The sequence below is a fragment of the Nerophis lumbriciformis genome, linkage group LG28 (genome assembly GCF_033978685.3).
Source record: "Nerophis lumbriciformis linkage group LG28, RoL_Nlum_v2.1, whole genome shotgun sequence".
NCBI classification, from domain to species: domain Eukaryota; kingdom Metazoa; phylum Chordata; class Actinopteri; order Syngnathiformes; family Syngnathidae; genus Nerophis; species Nerophis lumbriciformis.
This window is the reverse complement of record NC_084575.2, coordinates 19,482,848-19,501,314: the sequence shown is the minus strand read 5'-3', so window position 1 is coordinate 19,501,314 and position 18,467 is coordinate 19,482,848. Positions and strand designations below refer to the sequence as shown.

The following is an 18,467-nucleotide window of genomic DNA, read 5'->3' as shown; positions in this document are numbered from 1 at the left end:
ACAAACAAACATGGCGGATAGAACAGCAAATTATAGCGACATTAGCTCGGATTCAGACTTGGATTTCAGCGGCTTAAGCGATTCAACAGATTACGCATGTATTGAAACGGATGGTTGTAGTGTGGAGGCAGGTAGCGAAAACAAAATTGAAGAAGAAACTGAAGCTATTGAGCCATATCGGTTTGAACCGTATGCAAGCGAAAACGACACGACAGCCAGCGACACGGGAGAAAGCGAGGACGAATTTGGCGATCGCCTTCTAACCAACGATTGGTATGTGTTTGTTTGGCATTAAAGGAAACTAACAACTATGAACTAGGTTTACAGCATATACTTTGAGAGTGCAGACAGCCCATTTCAGGCGCGCTAAGAACATATATTTTTCCATGATTTCAGCACTCAGGTTAACCATACCTAAATAGACACAAAATACTGCATTACACAAGACTACCCGAATGTCCTCGAATGATTGAAAAAAATAAATGTTTTTAAGCTAAATTATTGGTAAATACAGTTTATGTATAATAATTTACATAAAGCCGCGAGTAATGAATAAACTTTTCATCAATTAATATATTCTGTAGACATACCCTCATCCGCTCTCTTTTCCTGAAAGCTGATCTGTCCAGTTTTGGAGTTGATGTCAGCAGGCCAGGGAAGCTAGGGTCTTTATCGTTGGAAATGCATCTGCTTTGAGTGTCGCAGGATATCCACACATTCTTGCCATCTCTGTCGTAGCATAGCTTTCGTCGGTAAAGTGTGCGGAACAAACGACTGACCATTTCGTCGGCTTTCCCCACAGCCTTGTATTTTGAACAAATTTTCTCCAATTTCTTGCCACTTTCGCATCTTTGGGCCACTGGTGCAACTTGAATCCGTCCCTGTTCGTGTTGTTACACCCTCCGACAACACACCGACAAAAGTGAGAAAATGGCGGATTGCTTCCCGATGTGACGTCACAACGTGCAAATAATAGAAAGGCGTTTAATTCGCCAAAATTCACCCATTTAGAGTTCGGAAATCGGTAAAAAAAAATATGGTCTTTTTTCTGCAACATCAAGGTATATATTGACGCTTACATAGGTCTGGTGATAATGTTCCCCTTTAAGAACCGGCACCAGATATATATATATATATATATATATATATATATATATATATATATATATATATATATATATATATACATGTGTATATATATATATATACATGTGTATATATATATATATACATATATATATATATATATATATATGTCTTAATAAGGTTATCCAAAAAATAGTGCTCGATACCGTAGTAGAGCGCAATATATGTATGTGTGGGAAAAAAAATCACAAGACTATTTCATCTCTACAGGCCTGTTTCATGAGGGGGGGTACCCTCAATCATCAGGAGATTTTAATGGGAGCATTCACATACCATGGTTTATATAGGGCACAGAGTGGGTGGGTACAGGCTGGCCTAGGGGCGTGGTGATTGGCTCATGTGTTACCTAGGAGGTGTTTCCGTCTATGGCGGCATGCTGTGACAATTTCGCTGCGCTTGTTGAGGGATGACAGGTCTGGACGGTAAATAATAAACAGTTTCTCTTTCAAGCATAGGTTGCATCTTTTATTACCACTATTGAGCATAGGTTGCATCTTGGAGGTTGCATCATCAATTCTTGCATCCAGCACACCTTACAATAGTGGTAATAAAAGATGCAACCTATGCTTGAAAGAGAAACTGTTTATTATATATATATATATATATATATATATATATATATATATATATATATGTATATATATCGGCAAAGTGCGATGTATATGTATATGTATTACATATACATCGCACGTTATCGATGGGAAAATGCATTTTAAGACAATATGATTTGCCTGAGCGGCTAGAAGACACCGAGAGTAACAAGCGTTAGAAAATGGATTTGAAAGGACTAGATTTAAAAAAATAATAATGAACATTTTTTATAATTTTTTTATTTAAACTTGGGACCCCTGCCCTAGTGTGTCAATGTGAGTGTGAGGGTCTGTCTATCTGTGTTGCCCCCTGCGATGAGGCGGCAACAAGCGGTAGAAAATGGATGGAATGAACAATTCACTTCCAATGTCAATTTCTCTGATGATGCAATTGTTGATGACTGAAGTGTTGATTCCAACCAAACTTAACCCCCCCCCCCTCGCCCCCCCAACCCCCTCCATTTCTCACACCCCGGATTGTAAATAATGTAAATAATTCAATTTATATACTGTGATGATTATCTTGTGTGATGATTGTATTATGAAAATAGTATATATCTGTATCATGAATCACTTTAAGTGGACCCTGACTTAAACAAGTTGAAAAACTTATTCGGGTGTTACCATTTAGTGGTCAATCTACTAATAAAAGTTTCAATCAATCAATCAATCACGTTTTGTAATTTGTGCATTTAAAAAAAAAAAAAAAACATTGTTTAAAAAGTCCACAAATTATCATATTTATTGATTTATTCAGTTATTTTTTAATATAAAGATACGTTTTATTACGTAGCCATTTTTTATTAGTATTTTGTCCAAATTAGATTAAATAAATAAATGGGTTGTACTTGTATAGCGCTTTTCTACCTTCAAGGTACTCAAAGCGCTTTGACACTACTTCCACATTTACCCATTCACACTGATGGAGGGAGCTGCCATGCAAGGCGCTAACCAGCACCCATCAGGAGCAAGGGTGAAGTGTCTTGCCCAGGACACAACGGACATGACGAGGTTGGTATTAGGTGGGGATTGAACCAGGGACCCTCGGGTCGCGCACGGCCACTCTTCCACTGCGCCACGCCGTCCCTTTAGACTTAGACTTAGACTTAGACAAACTTTAATGATCCACAAGAGAAATTGTTCCACACAGTAGCTCAGTTACAATGATGGAAAGTGTAAAGATGGAAAAAAATAGAGTATATATAGCGATATAAAATATACATACTTGCCAACCTTGAGACCTCCGATTTTGGGAGGTGGGGGGGTGGGGAGTGGGGGCGTGGTCGGGGTGGTGGGGCGGGGCGTGGTTGGGGGCGTGGTTAAGAGGGGTGGAGTATATTGACAGCTAGAATTCACCAAGTATTTCATACATATATATATATATATATATACATATATATATATCTACATCCTGAAAATATGCAAACAAATCTGTGTTTTGATAATTGATACTTCAAACTTGCATATATATAACATGAATATAAGATAACTTGGCTTCTGAGAGCTTCAAATTGTAATGAATATAATGGTAAAGTTGTTGATAAACAAGCAATTATTTTAATAATTTAATATGGTCATTTTAAATGAATTATTATGATAATTTAAAGTGAATTATTTCAAATATGTTTATTTTAATGTATAATTCTATGGCTGGATGTAATAAGGAGTCAGAAAAAATACAAATAAAAATACAATTAATTTTGATGTTTTTAGCAAAATATAGTAAAAATGTATTTCGTTTTTTTTTTTAAATTAATAAATATATTTATTTTTAGGTAAGATAAACATAATAATACAATTTATCTCTAGTCTGGATGATTTAGTTCTTGTCACCCTGTTGTCCTCCCGTCGTGAAAAAAGGCTGTCCTCACTCAGGTCCGCATGGAGCTGGAGGGGGCGTGGCCTCAATCGGGAGATTTTCGGGAGAATATTTGTCCCGGGAGGTTTTCGGGTGAGGCGCTGAATTTCGGGAGTCTCCCTGAAAATTCGGGAGGGTTGGCATCAGAGGTGGGTAGTAACGCGCTACATTTACTCCGTTACATCTACTTGAGTAACTTTTGTGATAAATTGTACTTCTAAGAGTAGTTTTAATGCAACATACTTTTACTTTTACTTGAGTATATTTATAGAGAAGAAACGCTACTTTTACTCCGCTACTTTTATCTACATTCAGCTCGCTACTCGCTACTAATTTTTATCGATCTGTTAATGCACGCTTTGTTTGTTTTGGTCTGTCATAGTGCCTGCGTTTCAACAAATACAGTCACTGGTGACGTTCACTCCGTTCCACCAATCAGATGCAGTCACTGGTGACGTTGGACCAATCAAACAGAGCCAGGCGGTCACATGACCTGACTTAAACAAGTTGAAAAACTTATTCGGGTGTTACCATTTAGTGGTCAATTGTACGGAATATATACTGTACTGTGCAATCTACTAATAAAAGTTTCAATCAATCAATCAAAAGGGTGAAGGAAAAAAGACCCTTTTTTTATTTCAACCGTACATCTCGTCAAAAGCCTAAAGACTGACTGCACAGTTCCTGTCTTCACAATAAAAGTGCCGCTCCATCGCGCCTGCGCTTTCAAAACAAGAGTCTCCGAAAGCCAGCGCAAACAAGCTAGCAAGCTACGGAGTTTGCCGCCAATGTATTTCTTGTAAAGTGTATAAAAACGAATATGGAAGCTGGACAAATAAGATGCCAAAAACCAACAACTTTCATGTGGTATTAGACAGAAAGGAGGAACTTTTTTTCTCCTCCATTTGAAAACGTGGACGCTATCAGCACTGCTGTCTGATTCCAATCAATGCAAGTCATCAGAATCAGGTAATACACCAACTTATATTCTTGGCTTCATGAAAGAAAGGAATCTGTGTTAAACATGCATGTATATTCATTAAAACACCTTTAACATGTAAACAAAAACGGCAAAATAAATAAATATAAATTATATACTGTATATATATATGTGTATACATATATAAATGTGTGTGTGTATATATATATATATATATATATATATATATATATATATATATATATATATATATATATATATATATATATATATATGTGTGTATATATATATGTGTGTATGTATATATATATATATATATTTATACATACACACATATATATATATATATATATACACACACACACACACATATATATATATATATATATATATATATATATATATATATATATATATATATATGTATGTATATGTGTGTGTATGTTACTCATCAGTTACTCAGTACTTGAGTAGTTTTTTCACAACATACTTTTTACTTTTACTCAAGTAAATATTTGAGTGACTACTCCTTACTTTTACTTGAGTAATAAATCTCTAAAGTAACAGTACTCTTACTTGAGTACAATTTCTGGCTACTCTACCCACCTCTGGTTGGCATGTATGAAAATATAACATATATACGTAATGTTTACATAATATATGTACAGTATATTACATATACTGATATATTATATTATGTTATATCAAATTACAATAAGCATTGTGATGTTTTTAGGGTGTTTTATTTTTATTATTATTTTTTTATTTATTTAATTTGTTTATATCAACCTTTATTTATTACTTCAACGATATTTTCACTGTTTCAAGGTACTGCGGGAGGAACCGCTCCGGAGGCGTATTTATGTCACGTGACTGCCTACGTCATGACGCAACGCGGAAGTGGTTCCGTCAGCATGGCAGCGCCCTTGACAGGCGTGTTATGATCCCAGTTCTCTTGTCAAACATGAACATATGGTAGTCAAGAGCACCTTTGCGAGTCTCACAAGAGGGAAAGAGTCGGTAGCGGAACATGGAGAGACAACAGTTCGTCGCGTCTCTTGTGGTAGGAAATATACGTTGCCTTTTTTTTTAATTCCACAGTATTTCACTTACGCTGGGAACATCATTCGGGCAACGAAACGTTGTTTTACTTTCAGGCTCTCTGGATTTGTTGGTCACTTAGACAAACATTTTGACTTTGAGTCACTTTAAAATGTCGACTGTAATAGCAGTTACTGAAATGTTGGATACAAGATTGAACCAAAACAAAACAAAACACATTTTAATGATTAATTGTTGCCATACAATACAGGCCAAAAGTTTGGACGCCCCTTCTAATTCAATGCGTTTTATTTATTTTCATGACTATTTACATTGTGGATTGTCACTGAAGGCATCAAAACTATGTGGAGTTATGTACTTAACACAAAAAAAGGTGAAAATAACTGAAAACTATTTTATATTCTAGTTTCTCCAAAATAGCCACCCTTTGCGCTGATTATTTCTTTGCACACTCTTGGCATTCTCTCGATGAGCTTCATCGTCATCATTTATTTCCATTCCTTTCATGAAAACGCTACACCTCCCTGATACCAAAGTATCAAACTACAAACCTCATTTCCATATGAGTTGGGAAATTGTGTTAGATGTAAATATAAACGGAATACAATGATTTGCAAATCATTTTCAACCCATATTCAATTGAATGCGCTACAAAGACAAGATATTTGATGTTCTAACTCATAAACTTTATCTTTTTTTTGCAAATAATAATTAACTTAGAATTTCATGGCTGCAACACGTGCCAAAGTAGTTGGGAAAGGGCATGTTCACCACTGTGTTACATCACCTTTTCTTTTAACAACACTCAATAAACGATTGGGAACTGAGGAAACAGTCCGGGGTCTCCGCTGTCGTATTTTACACTTCATAATGCGCCACACATGTTCGATGGGAGACAGGTCTGGACTGCAGGGGGGCCAGGAAAGTACCCGCACTTTTTTTTTACGAAGCCACGCTGTTGTAACACGTGCTGAATGTGGCTTGGCATTGTCTTGCTGAAATAAGCAGGGGAGTCCATGAAAAAGACGGTGCTTAGATGGCAGCATATGTTGTTCCAAAACCTGTATGTACCTTTCAGCATTAATGGTGCCTTCACAGATGTGTAAGTTACCCATGCCTTGGGCACTAATGCACCCCCATACCATCACAGATGCTGGCTTTTGAACTTTGCGTCGATAACAGTCTGGATGGTTCGCTTCCCCTTTGGTCCGGATGACACGATGTTGAATATTTCCAAAAACAATTTGAAATGTGGACTTGTCAGACCACAGAACACTTTTCCACTTTGCATCAGTCCATCTTAGATGATCTCGGGCCCAGAGAAGCCGGCGGCGTTTCTGGATGTTGTTATTCGGGTGTTACCATTTAGTGGTCAATTGTACGGAATATGTACTGTACTGTGCAATCTACTAATACAAGTTTCAATCGATCAATCAATCAATCAATCAATCAAAATGCATATATACAAGCCACGTACAGTTCACACTTTCATTGTTTTTAATGGTTTCTTATACATTTCCATGATCAGAAAGGAGCAAATGGAAGAAAAATATTCTTATTTTTATCTGCCCCCTTTTATAACACAAATTATTTTAGATGACTTTATCACTGTTCCCTCCACCAACACCCGTACTGCAACATAGTTTTTTAATTTTCGTTTAAGCATTTTCACAATGACACGTCCAATCAAAATCAAAAAACAGTTTCATACAATGCCAGTTGTCTCTTTTTGTAACTGTTTTTAAATAAAAAAATATTCTTGCAACTTTTTAAGTCTTCCTTTAGAGAATTCCATGCTTTCACACCAACAACAGACAAGCACATTTGTTTCAAATTTGTTCGCGCTCTTGGATGTTTAAAGTCATGCGACCTTCTGTGATTCTCATCTTCAGACGTGAACACAAATAACTTTTGTAAGTCCTTCGGAAGAACTTTATTTCTCACTTTGAACATCACTAATAGAGTATGCAATTCTACAATGTCTTTTAGTTTTAATAATCCTGACCTAATTGTTTATTTGTTTACTGTTTTTAATGTAACCTTGCTGCTGCCCTCTTGGCCAGGTCTCCCTTGGAAAAGAGATCTTTGATCTCAATGGGATTTTACCTGGTTAAATAAAGGCTAATAATAATAATAAAATAAAAGAGTGGATTTGTGTGGTCTCTATATCCTACTTTAAAAATAATATGAATTGCTCTTTTCTATAAACGAAATAAAGGTATTATGTTGCTGTGATATGTATTTCAAGAGGTTGTCACCTGAAATGGTTTTCACTTCACAGGTGTCATAGTTTTGATGCCTTCAGGGACTATCTACAGTGTAAATAGTCATGAAAATAAAGAAAAACGCATTGAAATGAGAAGGTGTCCAAACTTTTGGCCTGTACTGTGTATCAAATATGTTGGTGTTATTGTTCAAACTTAATTTTGTTATAAAGATATAAATTTAATTAGGTGCAATTAATCACTCTGCTGACGCTCAGAAAAAATGTATTGGATCATTTGTGGAAGAATATCTGCTCATCAATTAAAATTCCAGGTTGATATATAAAAAGTTATATGAAGTTACACCCAAAGAAGTATTGGCTCTCATGTCGTGCATTTTTAATGAGGTATATTACATTAGAACAACATAACAACTATTTGCTTTGTCACCTATTAGCTAAGATGAAAATGTTTTTTCTCCAATATAGCCCAGCACATTCTGATGTACATTGAATGGTGTTAGCATCTTTGATGTACAAAATGCATCAAAGTGGCCCTGCGCAATTTTTTTACTTTTCTGTATGTGGTCCTCGGTGGAAAAAGTTTGGACATTTCCATCAGTAAGAAGTTTTAACGAGAGGAAACTGTTGGTGCTCTCTTTGCTAAAATATGCATTTGTTTTTTTAAATGTTCCAAAATAAGCAGGGTATCAAATGCTTATAGTCTGTTTATGTACCCCGTCCGTGTTGGTGACCTGTTGAGGTAGGGGAAATAATTGATATTTAGATGCATCGCAATTCGGACTTGCACGATTATAACATTGATTAGTAAACGTCAATAATCGATATAGTTACTGTAAATAAAGTAATGCAGACAGTTCTAAAATATGTCTGACTGCAGCGAGCCACCTCACCTAGACATCCCACCAGCTTCTTTTATTATAGGGCACTTATATTCCAATTGTACACACATTTCTATTAATTTAATAAATATAATGGGAATTAATTTACTGTTTCTTATAACAAATGCTCTGTTTTTAAAAGTTGCAAGTGATAATACATGTAAAACTGCATTAATATACATAAATGAAAGATGCATCATTAACCGATTTTTAATTAAATCGTAGCTCTTGAATCGTAATCGAATCCTGAGGTGCCCAAATATTCCCATCTCTAGGTACCCCGCCTTTGTCCGAAGTCAGCTCACCTGTGACTCTAAAGAGGGCAAGCAGTGTAGGAAATGCAGCTCCTCTTATTGTAAGAAAATAATATACTCACTTAATTTGTACGGAAAGTACTAAAAATTAGATCAGAAACAATGATTAATTCGATCAATTAGGTTAGAACGAAGCTTAACTTTTTTAAATTTTTTGTTCATGCACACATGTTAGAAATTAAATTTCAATGTTGATGATGTGCATTTGAAGTGAAGTGAAGTGAATTACATTTATATAGCGCTTTTTCTCAAGTGACTCAAAGCGCTTTACGGCATTGATTTAATATTATTTATTTATTAGGAAAAAAAGGGTAATGGCAAGTAGAAGAGCTGTTGTTTAAACTATTTTTCCTGAAATACGCATTGAGGCTTATCCAACTATTCGATTAATCGGACAAACTAATCAATAGATTACTCGATTACTAAAATAATAATTTGCTGCGACCCTACAAAAAATAGTTAATGTTTGTCATACTACCGTAGGGTAAAACAGTACCTGACTGTTAATGTATTGATTACAATATTATTTATCTTGCCTCTCTAGGCTGGAGGTTGTGCAGGGATGTGTGTGGATCTTACCCTCTTTCCTCTGGATACTATTAAGACCAGACTGCAGAGCCAGCAAGGTTTCTACAAGGCTGGGGGCTTCAGAGGAATCTACGCAGGGGTCCCATCTGCTGCTCTCGGCTCGTTTCCCAATGGTAAGAGAGTGATTGTGATCCCAGCTGAACCATGCAGTTGATTGTTTTCCTGTTCATCAAGTAACTGTTAGGATTTACAGTCTATTGTACAGCTTGCAAATGGTGGTAACAATAACATACTGTGATAATGGATTCATAGTCATCTGTCAGATTTTTTGTGCATAAAACACAGTTGTTTTTGGATCACATTCAAATGAATTTGTAGTTAGTAATAGTACTTGTGATTTCACCGTACAATATCTCACAGAAGTGAGTACACACCACACATTGTAACAACCATTTAACTATATCTTCTCAATGGACAATGCTATAGAAATGCTACTTCCAATTTACAATGATCAAAAGGCAGCAGACAACAAAGTTAAAACAGAGAAAAAGCAAGTACACAACAAGCTGCACAGTGTAATGTGATTACATTACACAGTATTTGTATAAATGTAATACAGGTCAAAAACAGGTGCATCAGTCGAGCATATTTCCCCTCACTAACTTTTTGAATAAAGATTTTTAGTGAGTTTTAAAGGGGAACATTCTCACCAGACCTATGTAAGCGTCAATATATACCTTGATGTTGCAGAAAAAAGACCATATATTTTTTTAACCTATTTCCCAACTCTAAATGGGTGAATTTTGGCGAATTAAATGCCTTTCTAATATTCGCTCTCGGAGCGATGACGTCCTAACGTTGCGTCACATCAGGAAGCAATCCGCCATTTTCTCAAACACAGAGTCAAATCAGCTCTGTTATTTTCCGTTTTTTCGACTGTTTTCCGTACCTTGGAGACATCATGCCTCGTCGGTGTGTTGTCGGAGGGTGTAACAACACGAACAGGGACGGATTCAAGTTGCACCAGTGGCCCAAAGATGCGAAAGTGGCAAGAAATTGGACGTTTGTTCCGCACACTTTACCGACAAAACTATGCTACGACAGAGATGGCAAGAATGTGTGGATATCCTGCGACACTCAAGGCAGATGCATTTCCAACGATAAAGTCAAAGAAATCTGCCGCCAGACCCCCATTGAATCTGCCGGAGTGTGTGAGCAATTCAGGGACAAAGGACCTCGGTAGCACAGCAAGCAATGGCGGCAGTTTGTTCCCGCAGACGAGCGAGCTAAACCCCCTATCGACCCTAGCTTCCCTGGCCTGCTGACATCAACTCCAAAACTGGACATATCAGCTTTCAGGAAAAGAGCGCGGATGAGGGTATGTCTACAGAATATATTAATTGATGAAAATTGGGCTGTCTGCACTCTCAAAGTGCATGTTGTTGCCAAATGTATTTCATATGCTGTAAACCTAGTTCATAGTTGTTAATTTCCTTTAATGCCAAACAAACACATACCAATCGTTGGTTAGAAGGCGATCGCCGAATTCGTCCTCGCTTTCTCCCGTGTCGCTGGCTGTCGTGTTGTTTTCGTCGGTTTCGCTTGCATACGGTTCAAACCGATATGGCTCAATAGCTTCAGTTTCTTCTTCAATTTCGTTTTCGCTACCTGCCTCCACACTACAACCATCCGTTTCAATACATTCGTAATCTGTTGAATCGCTTAAGGCGCTGAAATCCGAGTCTGAATCCGAGCTAATGTCGCTATAGCTTGCTGTTCTTTCCGCCATGTTTGTTTGTGTTGGCTTCACTATGTGACGTCACAGGAAAATGGACGGGTGTATATAACGATGGTTAAAATCAGGCACTTTGAAGCTTTTTTTAGGGATATTGCGTGTTGGGTAAAATTTAGAAAAAAACTTCTAAAAATATAATAAGCCACTGGGAACTGATTTTTAATGGTTTTAACCATTCTGAAATTGTGATAATGTTCCCCTTTAAAGCAGAACTGCACTTTTTTTTTGTCTTATCATTCACAATCCTTATGTAAGACAAACACACATGTTTTTTAATACACTCTAACTAGTAAATAAATGCGAGCAAATGTCTGCTTACAATGAAGCCTATGGGGGTTGCTCTATTCTGCCTGTAAAGAAATTAAAACAACATCAAAACACCTCCATCAGGATTTTATGTACACGCTGTAAGTATATACTGTATGTAATGTAGTAACCTGCGCATTTATAATAACATCTCATATTTTCGTATTTTGCTCATTTGAAGCCTATGGCGGAGCATTAATTTTACAAATGCATCACTACGTTGGCTTTTTCCTTCGACAACATCACTGATTATTACTCACTGCAAACTTAATGAAAGCCAACAAATATAAAAAAAAACATAGCTTACTGTACATTGTCTGCTGTCACTGGGATGTCGACTGTTAGAATGTTCCTATATTCCCGTTTAGATGAAAAATTATTCATAATCCTTGAGAAGAACAAAGGGGGTGGAACCAAGCGTGTTTTCGTGTCTGAATTTGATGCCAAAGTTGACCAACTTTTCGGATTATGTCCTGAGGTGAGAGGCAATTTTTATGATATAGAATAAACTTTTACCCCATCCGAGGCAAGGAGGCAGCTCACCAGCTCATGACTTCAATATAGCAACAACATGCTAGTTAGCACTCTGTGACAGTGCGCCGATAAAAATTGTTTGTCTGCATTAGCGCTTGTAATAACAATATCACTAATACTTAGAATTCAGGTCACAAAATGTAAATGGAGTATTGTTGGGGCTTTTTGGATGGTTATTTAGAGTGCTTTATGGTCAGAATAGAGGACCTCCCATTGACTGCATTGTAAATATACTTTTATTTACATTTATTTACGAGTTCAAATGCAGAAAAAAAAAAAAAACGTTAAAAAAACTTGTCTCTCATAATGATTGTGAACGATAGGCAAAATTCCAAAAAAAGTGTTGTACAGCATAGCAATTAAGAGACTAAACATTGCTGGGATGATAGATTTGCGGTAGGATTCTGTCAAAAATAATACATTTAGTCTTATGTTCAGTGGTTACTGCAAACAACAAAGTGCATTCTGAATGTAAGTAAAACTTGTCTGTGGCTCAGACAAAGGAAGGAGGAAGAGCTTGAGATATAAAAGGTTGTGTCATCGACATAAAAATGTGTAAAGAGAGTTTTCAATAGTGTGACTTAGATTGTTGATGTTTTGATGAGTGTTGAACCGAATATACAAACCCCGTTTCCATATGAATTGGGAAATTGTGTTAGATGTAAATATAAACGGAATACAATGATTTGCAAATCATTTTCAACCCATATTCAGTTGAATATGCTACAAAGACAACATATTTGGTGTTCAAACTGATAAACATTTTTTTTTTTCAAATAATCATTAACTTTAGAATTTGATGCCAGCAACACGTGACAAAGAAGTTAGGAAAAGTGGCAATAAATACTGATAATGTTGAGGAATGCTCATCAAACACTTATTTGGAACATCCCGCAGGTGTGCAGGCTAATTGGGAACAGGTGGGTGCCATGATTGGGTATAAAAACAGCTTCCCAAAAAATGCTCAGTCTTTCACAAGAAAGGATGGGGCGAGGTACACCACTTTGTCCACAACTGCGTGAGCAAATAGTCAAACAGTTTAAGAACAACGTTTCTCAAAGTGCAATTGCAAGAAATTTAGGGATTTCAACATCTACGGTCCATAATATCATCAAAAGGTTCAGAGAATCTGAAGAAATCACTCCACGTAAGCGGCATGGCCGGAAACCAACATTGAATGACCGTGACCTTCGATCCCTCAGACGGCACTGTATCAAAAACCGACATCAATCTCTAAAGGATATCACCACATGGGCTCAGGAACACTTCAGAAAACCACTGTCACTAAATACAGTTTGTCGCTACATCTGTAAGTGCAAGTTAAAGCTCTACTATGCAAAGCGAAAGCCATTTATCAACAACATGCAGAAACGCCGCCGGCTTCTCTGGGCCCGAGATCATCTAAGATGGACTGATGCAAAGCGGAAAAGTGGTCTGTGGTCTGACGAGTCCACATTTCAAATAGTTTTTGGAAATATTCGACATCGTGTCATCCGGACTAAAGGGGAAGCAAACCATCCAGACTGTTATTGACGCAAATTTCAAAAGCCAGCATCTGTGATGGTATGGGGGTGCATTAGTGCCCAAGGCATGGGTAACTTACAGATCTGTGAAGGCACCATTAATGCTGAAATGTACATACAGGTTTTGGAACAACATATGCTGCCATCTAAGCGCCGTCTTTTTCATGGACGCCCCTGCTTATTTCAGCAAGACAATGCCAAGCCACATTCAGCACGTGTTACAACAGCGTGGCTTCGTAAAAAAAGAGTGCGGGTACTTTCCTGGCTCGCCTGCAGTACAGACCTGTCTCCCATCGAAAATGTGTGGCGCATTATGAAGCGTAAAATACGACAGCTGAGACCCCGGACTGTTGAATGACTGAAGCTCTACATAAAACAAGAATGGGAAATAATTCCACTTTCAAAGCTTCAACAATTAGTTTCCTCAGTTCCCAATCGTTTATTGAGTGTTGTTAAAAGAAAAGATGATGTAACACAGTGGTGAACATGCCCTTTCCCAACTACTTTGGCACGTGTTGCAGCCATGAAATTCTAAGTTAATTATTATTTGCAAAAAAAAAAAAAAGTTTATGAGTTTGAACATCAAATATCTTGTCTTTGTAGTGCATTCAATTGAATATGGGTTGAAAAGGATTTGCAAATCATTGTATTCCGTTTATATTTATATCTCACACAATTTCCCAACTCATATGGAAACGGGGTTTGTAGAACCTTGCGGAACACCTTTGCAAAGTGGTAACGGGTCTGAGAGATTTATAGTTATATGAATGATATATGTATAATCTTGTTTGGACACAGATTTTACATTGTAGAATAAAAAAAAACAACCATGTTGTCAACATTAGATGCAGAGAATTGCATATTTTATGCCTTTTTTTTTTATTAGAGTGAAATCCATAAATCCACTTCGTCTCGCACATCAGCAATTTCAATATTTTTTTTAAAAGTTATACACCTAACTTATCCTAGCAAGAATGCTATTGTTGTTGTATGAGATGTCCCACACGCACACACACAATCCCATCTAGTTGCAGATAGGGAGGCATCTCAATTGAGATATTGTGGTCAAACAACCATTTTAAAGATCACTATGGTTCTGCATGTTTTCAGCGGCTGCCTTTTTTGCCACCTACGACTGTGCAAAGTCCCTTCTTGGCTCTTGTGGAGTGCTCGCCAAGCCATCGGTAGCACCTGTTACGCACATGCTTGCTGCCTCCTTGGGTGAAATGGTAAGCGTGTTGCTTATTTGTCTGTACTTTGTTGTTTTTGTGTATGTGGTTCCGGCGTAAGGCCAGAGTGTCCAGCTGGGTGAGTTTAGTGGATTTCCTCCAGACAATCCTTGCATTTACACCACCAGCTGGGTTTGAAAAAAAAAAAAGATCCAGTGACTCCATTTACTTCCACAGCATAGGCTTAAGACTCTACCAGTGACTGAAACCTAGGCGCAGTATAATTTCCTCAACCTATCCTCTCCCAGTCACTCACAGTGGGCAACTGGTATTCATATTGGCATGAAGTGTGGAAGGAAAGGCATAGGGGGTACGGAAAAGAGGCTGCCCCCTGCTATACCACAGTACGGGGTTTTCAGTATTCATGGCTTTTGGATTGATGTAATTTGTGCACGTTTATGAAATATGAGTATTCCCTGTGGGAGGGTGTACAGTCCGTCCCTGGGGTGCGTCACTGTTGAGTTCACGCTACTCTCACATTAGTGCAGCACTATCATTTTTTAACAGAGCCATCAGTGCAGCAGAAATGTACACTTATTGTTCTAGCTAAACCCTGATAAGTGTGAAAGGTGAGGCCAAGGTTGCGACTAGCTTGAACCTATTTCCCACCGCTCTGGATTTGAGCACATCAAACAATCAAATCCTGAGTGTGGATCTGAGCAGATTCTTTATCCCTCTGGAGTCTGGCTTCTGGATGTGTTCTCTTCAAAGAGAGTAATCTTTGGGCTTAGCCATGAAATGAGTACCTTACGACGGCCTAAATGGTGGCTCTTTTATGCAATCACAGCCATATATTACTTAGATGGGAATGAACATTATTACGTTTATTAGATGTATTGTTTTAGTTTTTTGTTAAGTTGTTGCACTATAGTTAGCTATTGTTCCAAGTGCTGCATGAATGAGAAGACTGAAAGGCTTTTGTTCTTTACTATTAAAGGGAACTGCACTTTTTTTTGGAATTTTGCCTATCGTTCACAATCATTATGAGAGACAAGAAAACGGATGTTTTTATTTTTATTTTTTATTTTTTTTATAAAGCATCCTAACTCGTAAATAAGTCTGCTTACAATGGAGCAAATGGGAGGTCCTCTATTCCGCCCATAAAGCCCTATAAGTAAACATCCAAAATGCGACAACAATACTCCATTTACATTTTTGTGACTTGAATATTAACCAAGTTTTAGTGATATTGTTATTGTAAGCGCTAACGCAGACGAACTATTTATAGCAGCACCGCGATCATAGGGAGTTAACCGCTTGTGCTGCTATGCTGACATCATCGACTGGTGAGCTGCTTTCTCGCCTCGGAGCTCATGAAGGTTTATTTTGATCATAAATAATGCCTCTCACCTTGACAGTAGAAGGATGAGGACATAGTCAGACGTAGAGCTGGGCGATATATCGATATACTCGATATATCGCGGGTTTGTCTCTGTGCGATATAGAAAATGACTATATCGTGATATTCGAGTATACGTTCTCACGCAGTTGCTTTTAGCTACTGCCATTACACTACAGGCTCTTCTCACTCTTTCTAGTCTCTCCTTCTCACAGAGACTTAAACAAGCGCACCTTCTTACATACGTCCCATACGTATACACACTCGCGGAGCAGAGAGGTAGCAGCATGGGTAACGTTAGCTGTAGTGCGAGTGGTAATACGAGAGAAAGAAGGTGCGAATCTGGTAACAACTAAAGGAATAATTAATTCCCAAGAAAAACAGCACAGGGTCCATCGTCTGGCGGTGGTTTGGCTTCAAGTGGGAATATGTCGAACAGACAACCGTAATTTGTCAAGTGTGGGGCAAAAGCGTAGCTGCGTAATGCTACAAAGAGTAGCATTACTGCTAATATGTAGCATCATTTGAAAAGTCACCTGCTAGAGAATGAAGAGCGTTTACTCCGCATGTCAACATTTCCGTTCGGTGCCACACCAACAAAATGCAGAGGCAACCATTTCCATATCAACACCGTATGAAAAAATAGTCCACGACATAGGGAGATAACGTCCGCCGGAACCTACCACATAGCAAAGGACGGACACAATTTGATTTCCTATTATGCAGCTCATTTTTATTTGACAGTTATTGAAATATCTTGTGTGACATCATGCACAAAAGTGCACTTTATTTGTTTTAAACTATTGTAGTGGCGTTCTGTACAAAAAGTGCACTTTAATTTAGTGTTGTTTTGATATGTCATCTTAGTGACATCATGCACAAAAGTGCACTAATAGCTTGTTTTAAAATGTCTCTGACAATCTTGCACTTTCTGTTATGAAATGACATGAATGTTTGTGCCACTGCTTAATAACTGTTTAAAAAAATACAGTTTTGGTAAATTGACTTAGTTGTGATTTCCCTCTCTGCATGAAAGTTTAAAATGAGCATATATTAATGCAGTATGAACAAGAATGTTTTAATGTAGACACATAGAATCATCATACTGCTGTGATTATATGCATCAAGTGTTCATTCAAGGCTAAGGCAAAATATCGCGATATATATCGTGTATCGTGACATGGCCTAAAAATACAGAGATATTAAAAAAAGGCCATATTGCCCAGCCCTAGTCTGACGAGTTGGTCAACTTTGGCATTCAAATTGGACCCAAATATGGAGAGAAAGACATGAGTGGTCTGCGCTTGGTTTCACCCTCCCTTTTTTTTGTGAGGATTATGAATAATTCTTCATCTAAATGGGAATATAACAACATCCTTATGGTCGGCTTCCTAGTGACAGCAGACATTGTACAGTGAGTGATGTTTTATTATGTTTGTTGGCTCTTATGAAGTCCACAGTGAATAATAACCAGTGATGTTGTTGAAGTAAAAAGCGAACGTTGTGATGCGTTTTTGAAAATAATGCGCCGCCGTATGCTTAAAATGAGTATGCTGTTCCCCTTTAAAGTTAAAGTGCTTTAAAGAGGAATGCCCATTAATCAAAAATTGTTTTGTTCTAGATAATACGATTTAAATACTTATCTATGATTGAGAATGATTTTTTTACAGTAGTACCTCAACTTAAGAGTGCCCCAAATTAAGAATGTTTTGCGATAAGAGCTGTGTCTCGGCTTATTGTTATGCTAAAATTTGAATTACAAACATCTTCGCCATTTGTTGATGGAGCAAATGTCACAGTGAACCCCCGTAATATCCTACAAAAATATCTGGTCTTGCTTGCCAGCACTTGCATATGACTAGAGATGGACATAACTTTGTTTTCCCCACCATGGGAAGGAAGGTGTTGACATGAAGAAGTAGATGGTATACTTTGAGTTAAAGAACAAAATCATTAAAAACATGACGGGGAGTGTTAATAACTTGTCAAAGCAATTCGAGCGTATCATTGCTAGTCTGCACCATACTGAAGCTGAATGAGTCTAACACTAGCCATGGATGCTAAAATAATATCTAAACAGCGGACATGTATCCATGAAAATATGGTTAAAGCTGCTGATTGTGTTTTATTGAGATGCAGCTGAAAGGAGATACTGCAGAAGTGCACGCTCCAAGGTAAATGTTGCACATTATTATTAT

General features: G+C 37.4%; 1 protein-coding gene across 3 annotated transcripts in view; it reads left to right on the top strand.

Moving 5' to 3' along the window:
- The first annotated feature begins 5,435 nt into the window (after positions 1-5,435).
- The window catches only part of slc25a26 (solute carrier family 25 member 26), a 116,599-nt gene continuing 103,567 nt past the window's right edge, over positions 5,436-18,467 (top strand). For all 3 annotated transcript variants that reach the window (XM_061923446.2, XM_061923445.2, XM_061923444.2), the window contains exons 1-3: positions 5,436-5,597; positions 9,560-9,716; positions 14,812-14,930. In XM_061923446.2, the coding sequence (XP_061779430.1) occupies positions 5,565-5,597; positions 9,560-9,716; positions 14,812-14,930 (309 nt within the window). In that variant the 5' untranslated portion in view covers positions 5,436-5,564. The remainder of the gene's footprint in view (positions 5,598-9,559; positions 9,717-14,811; positions 14,931-18,467) is intronic.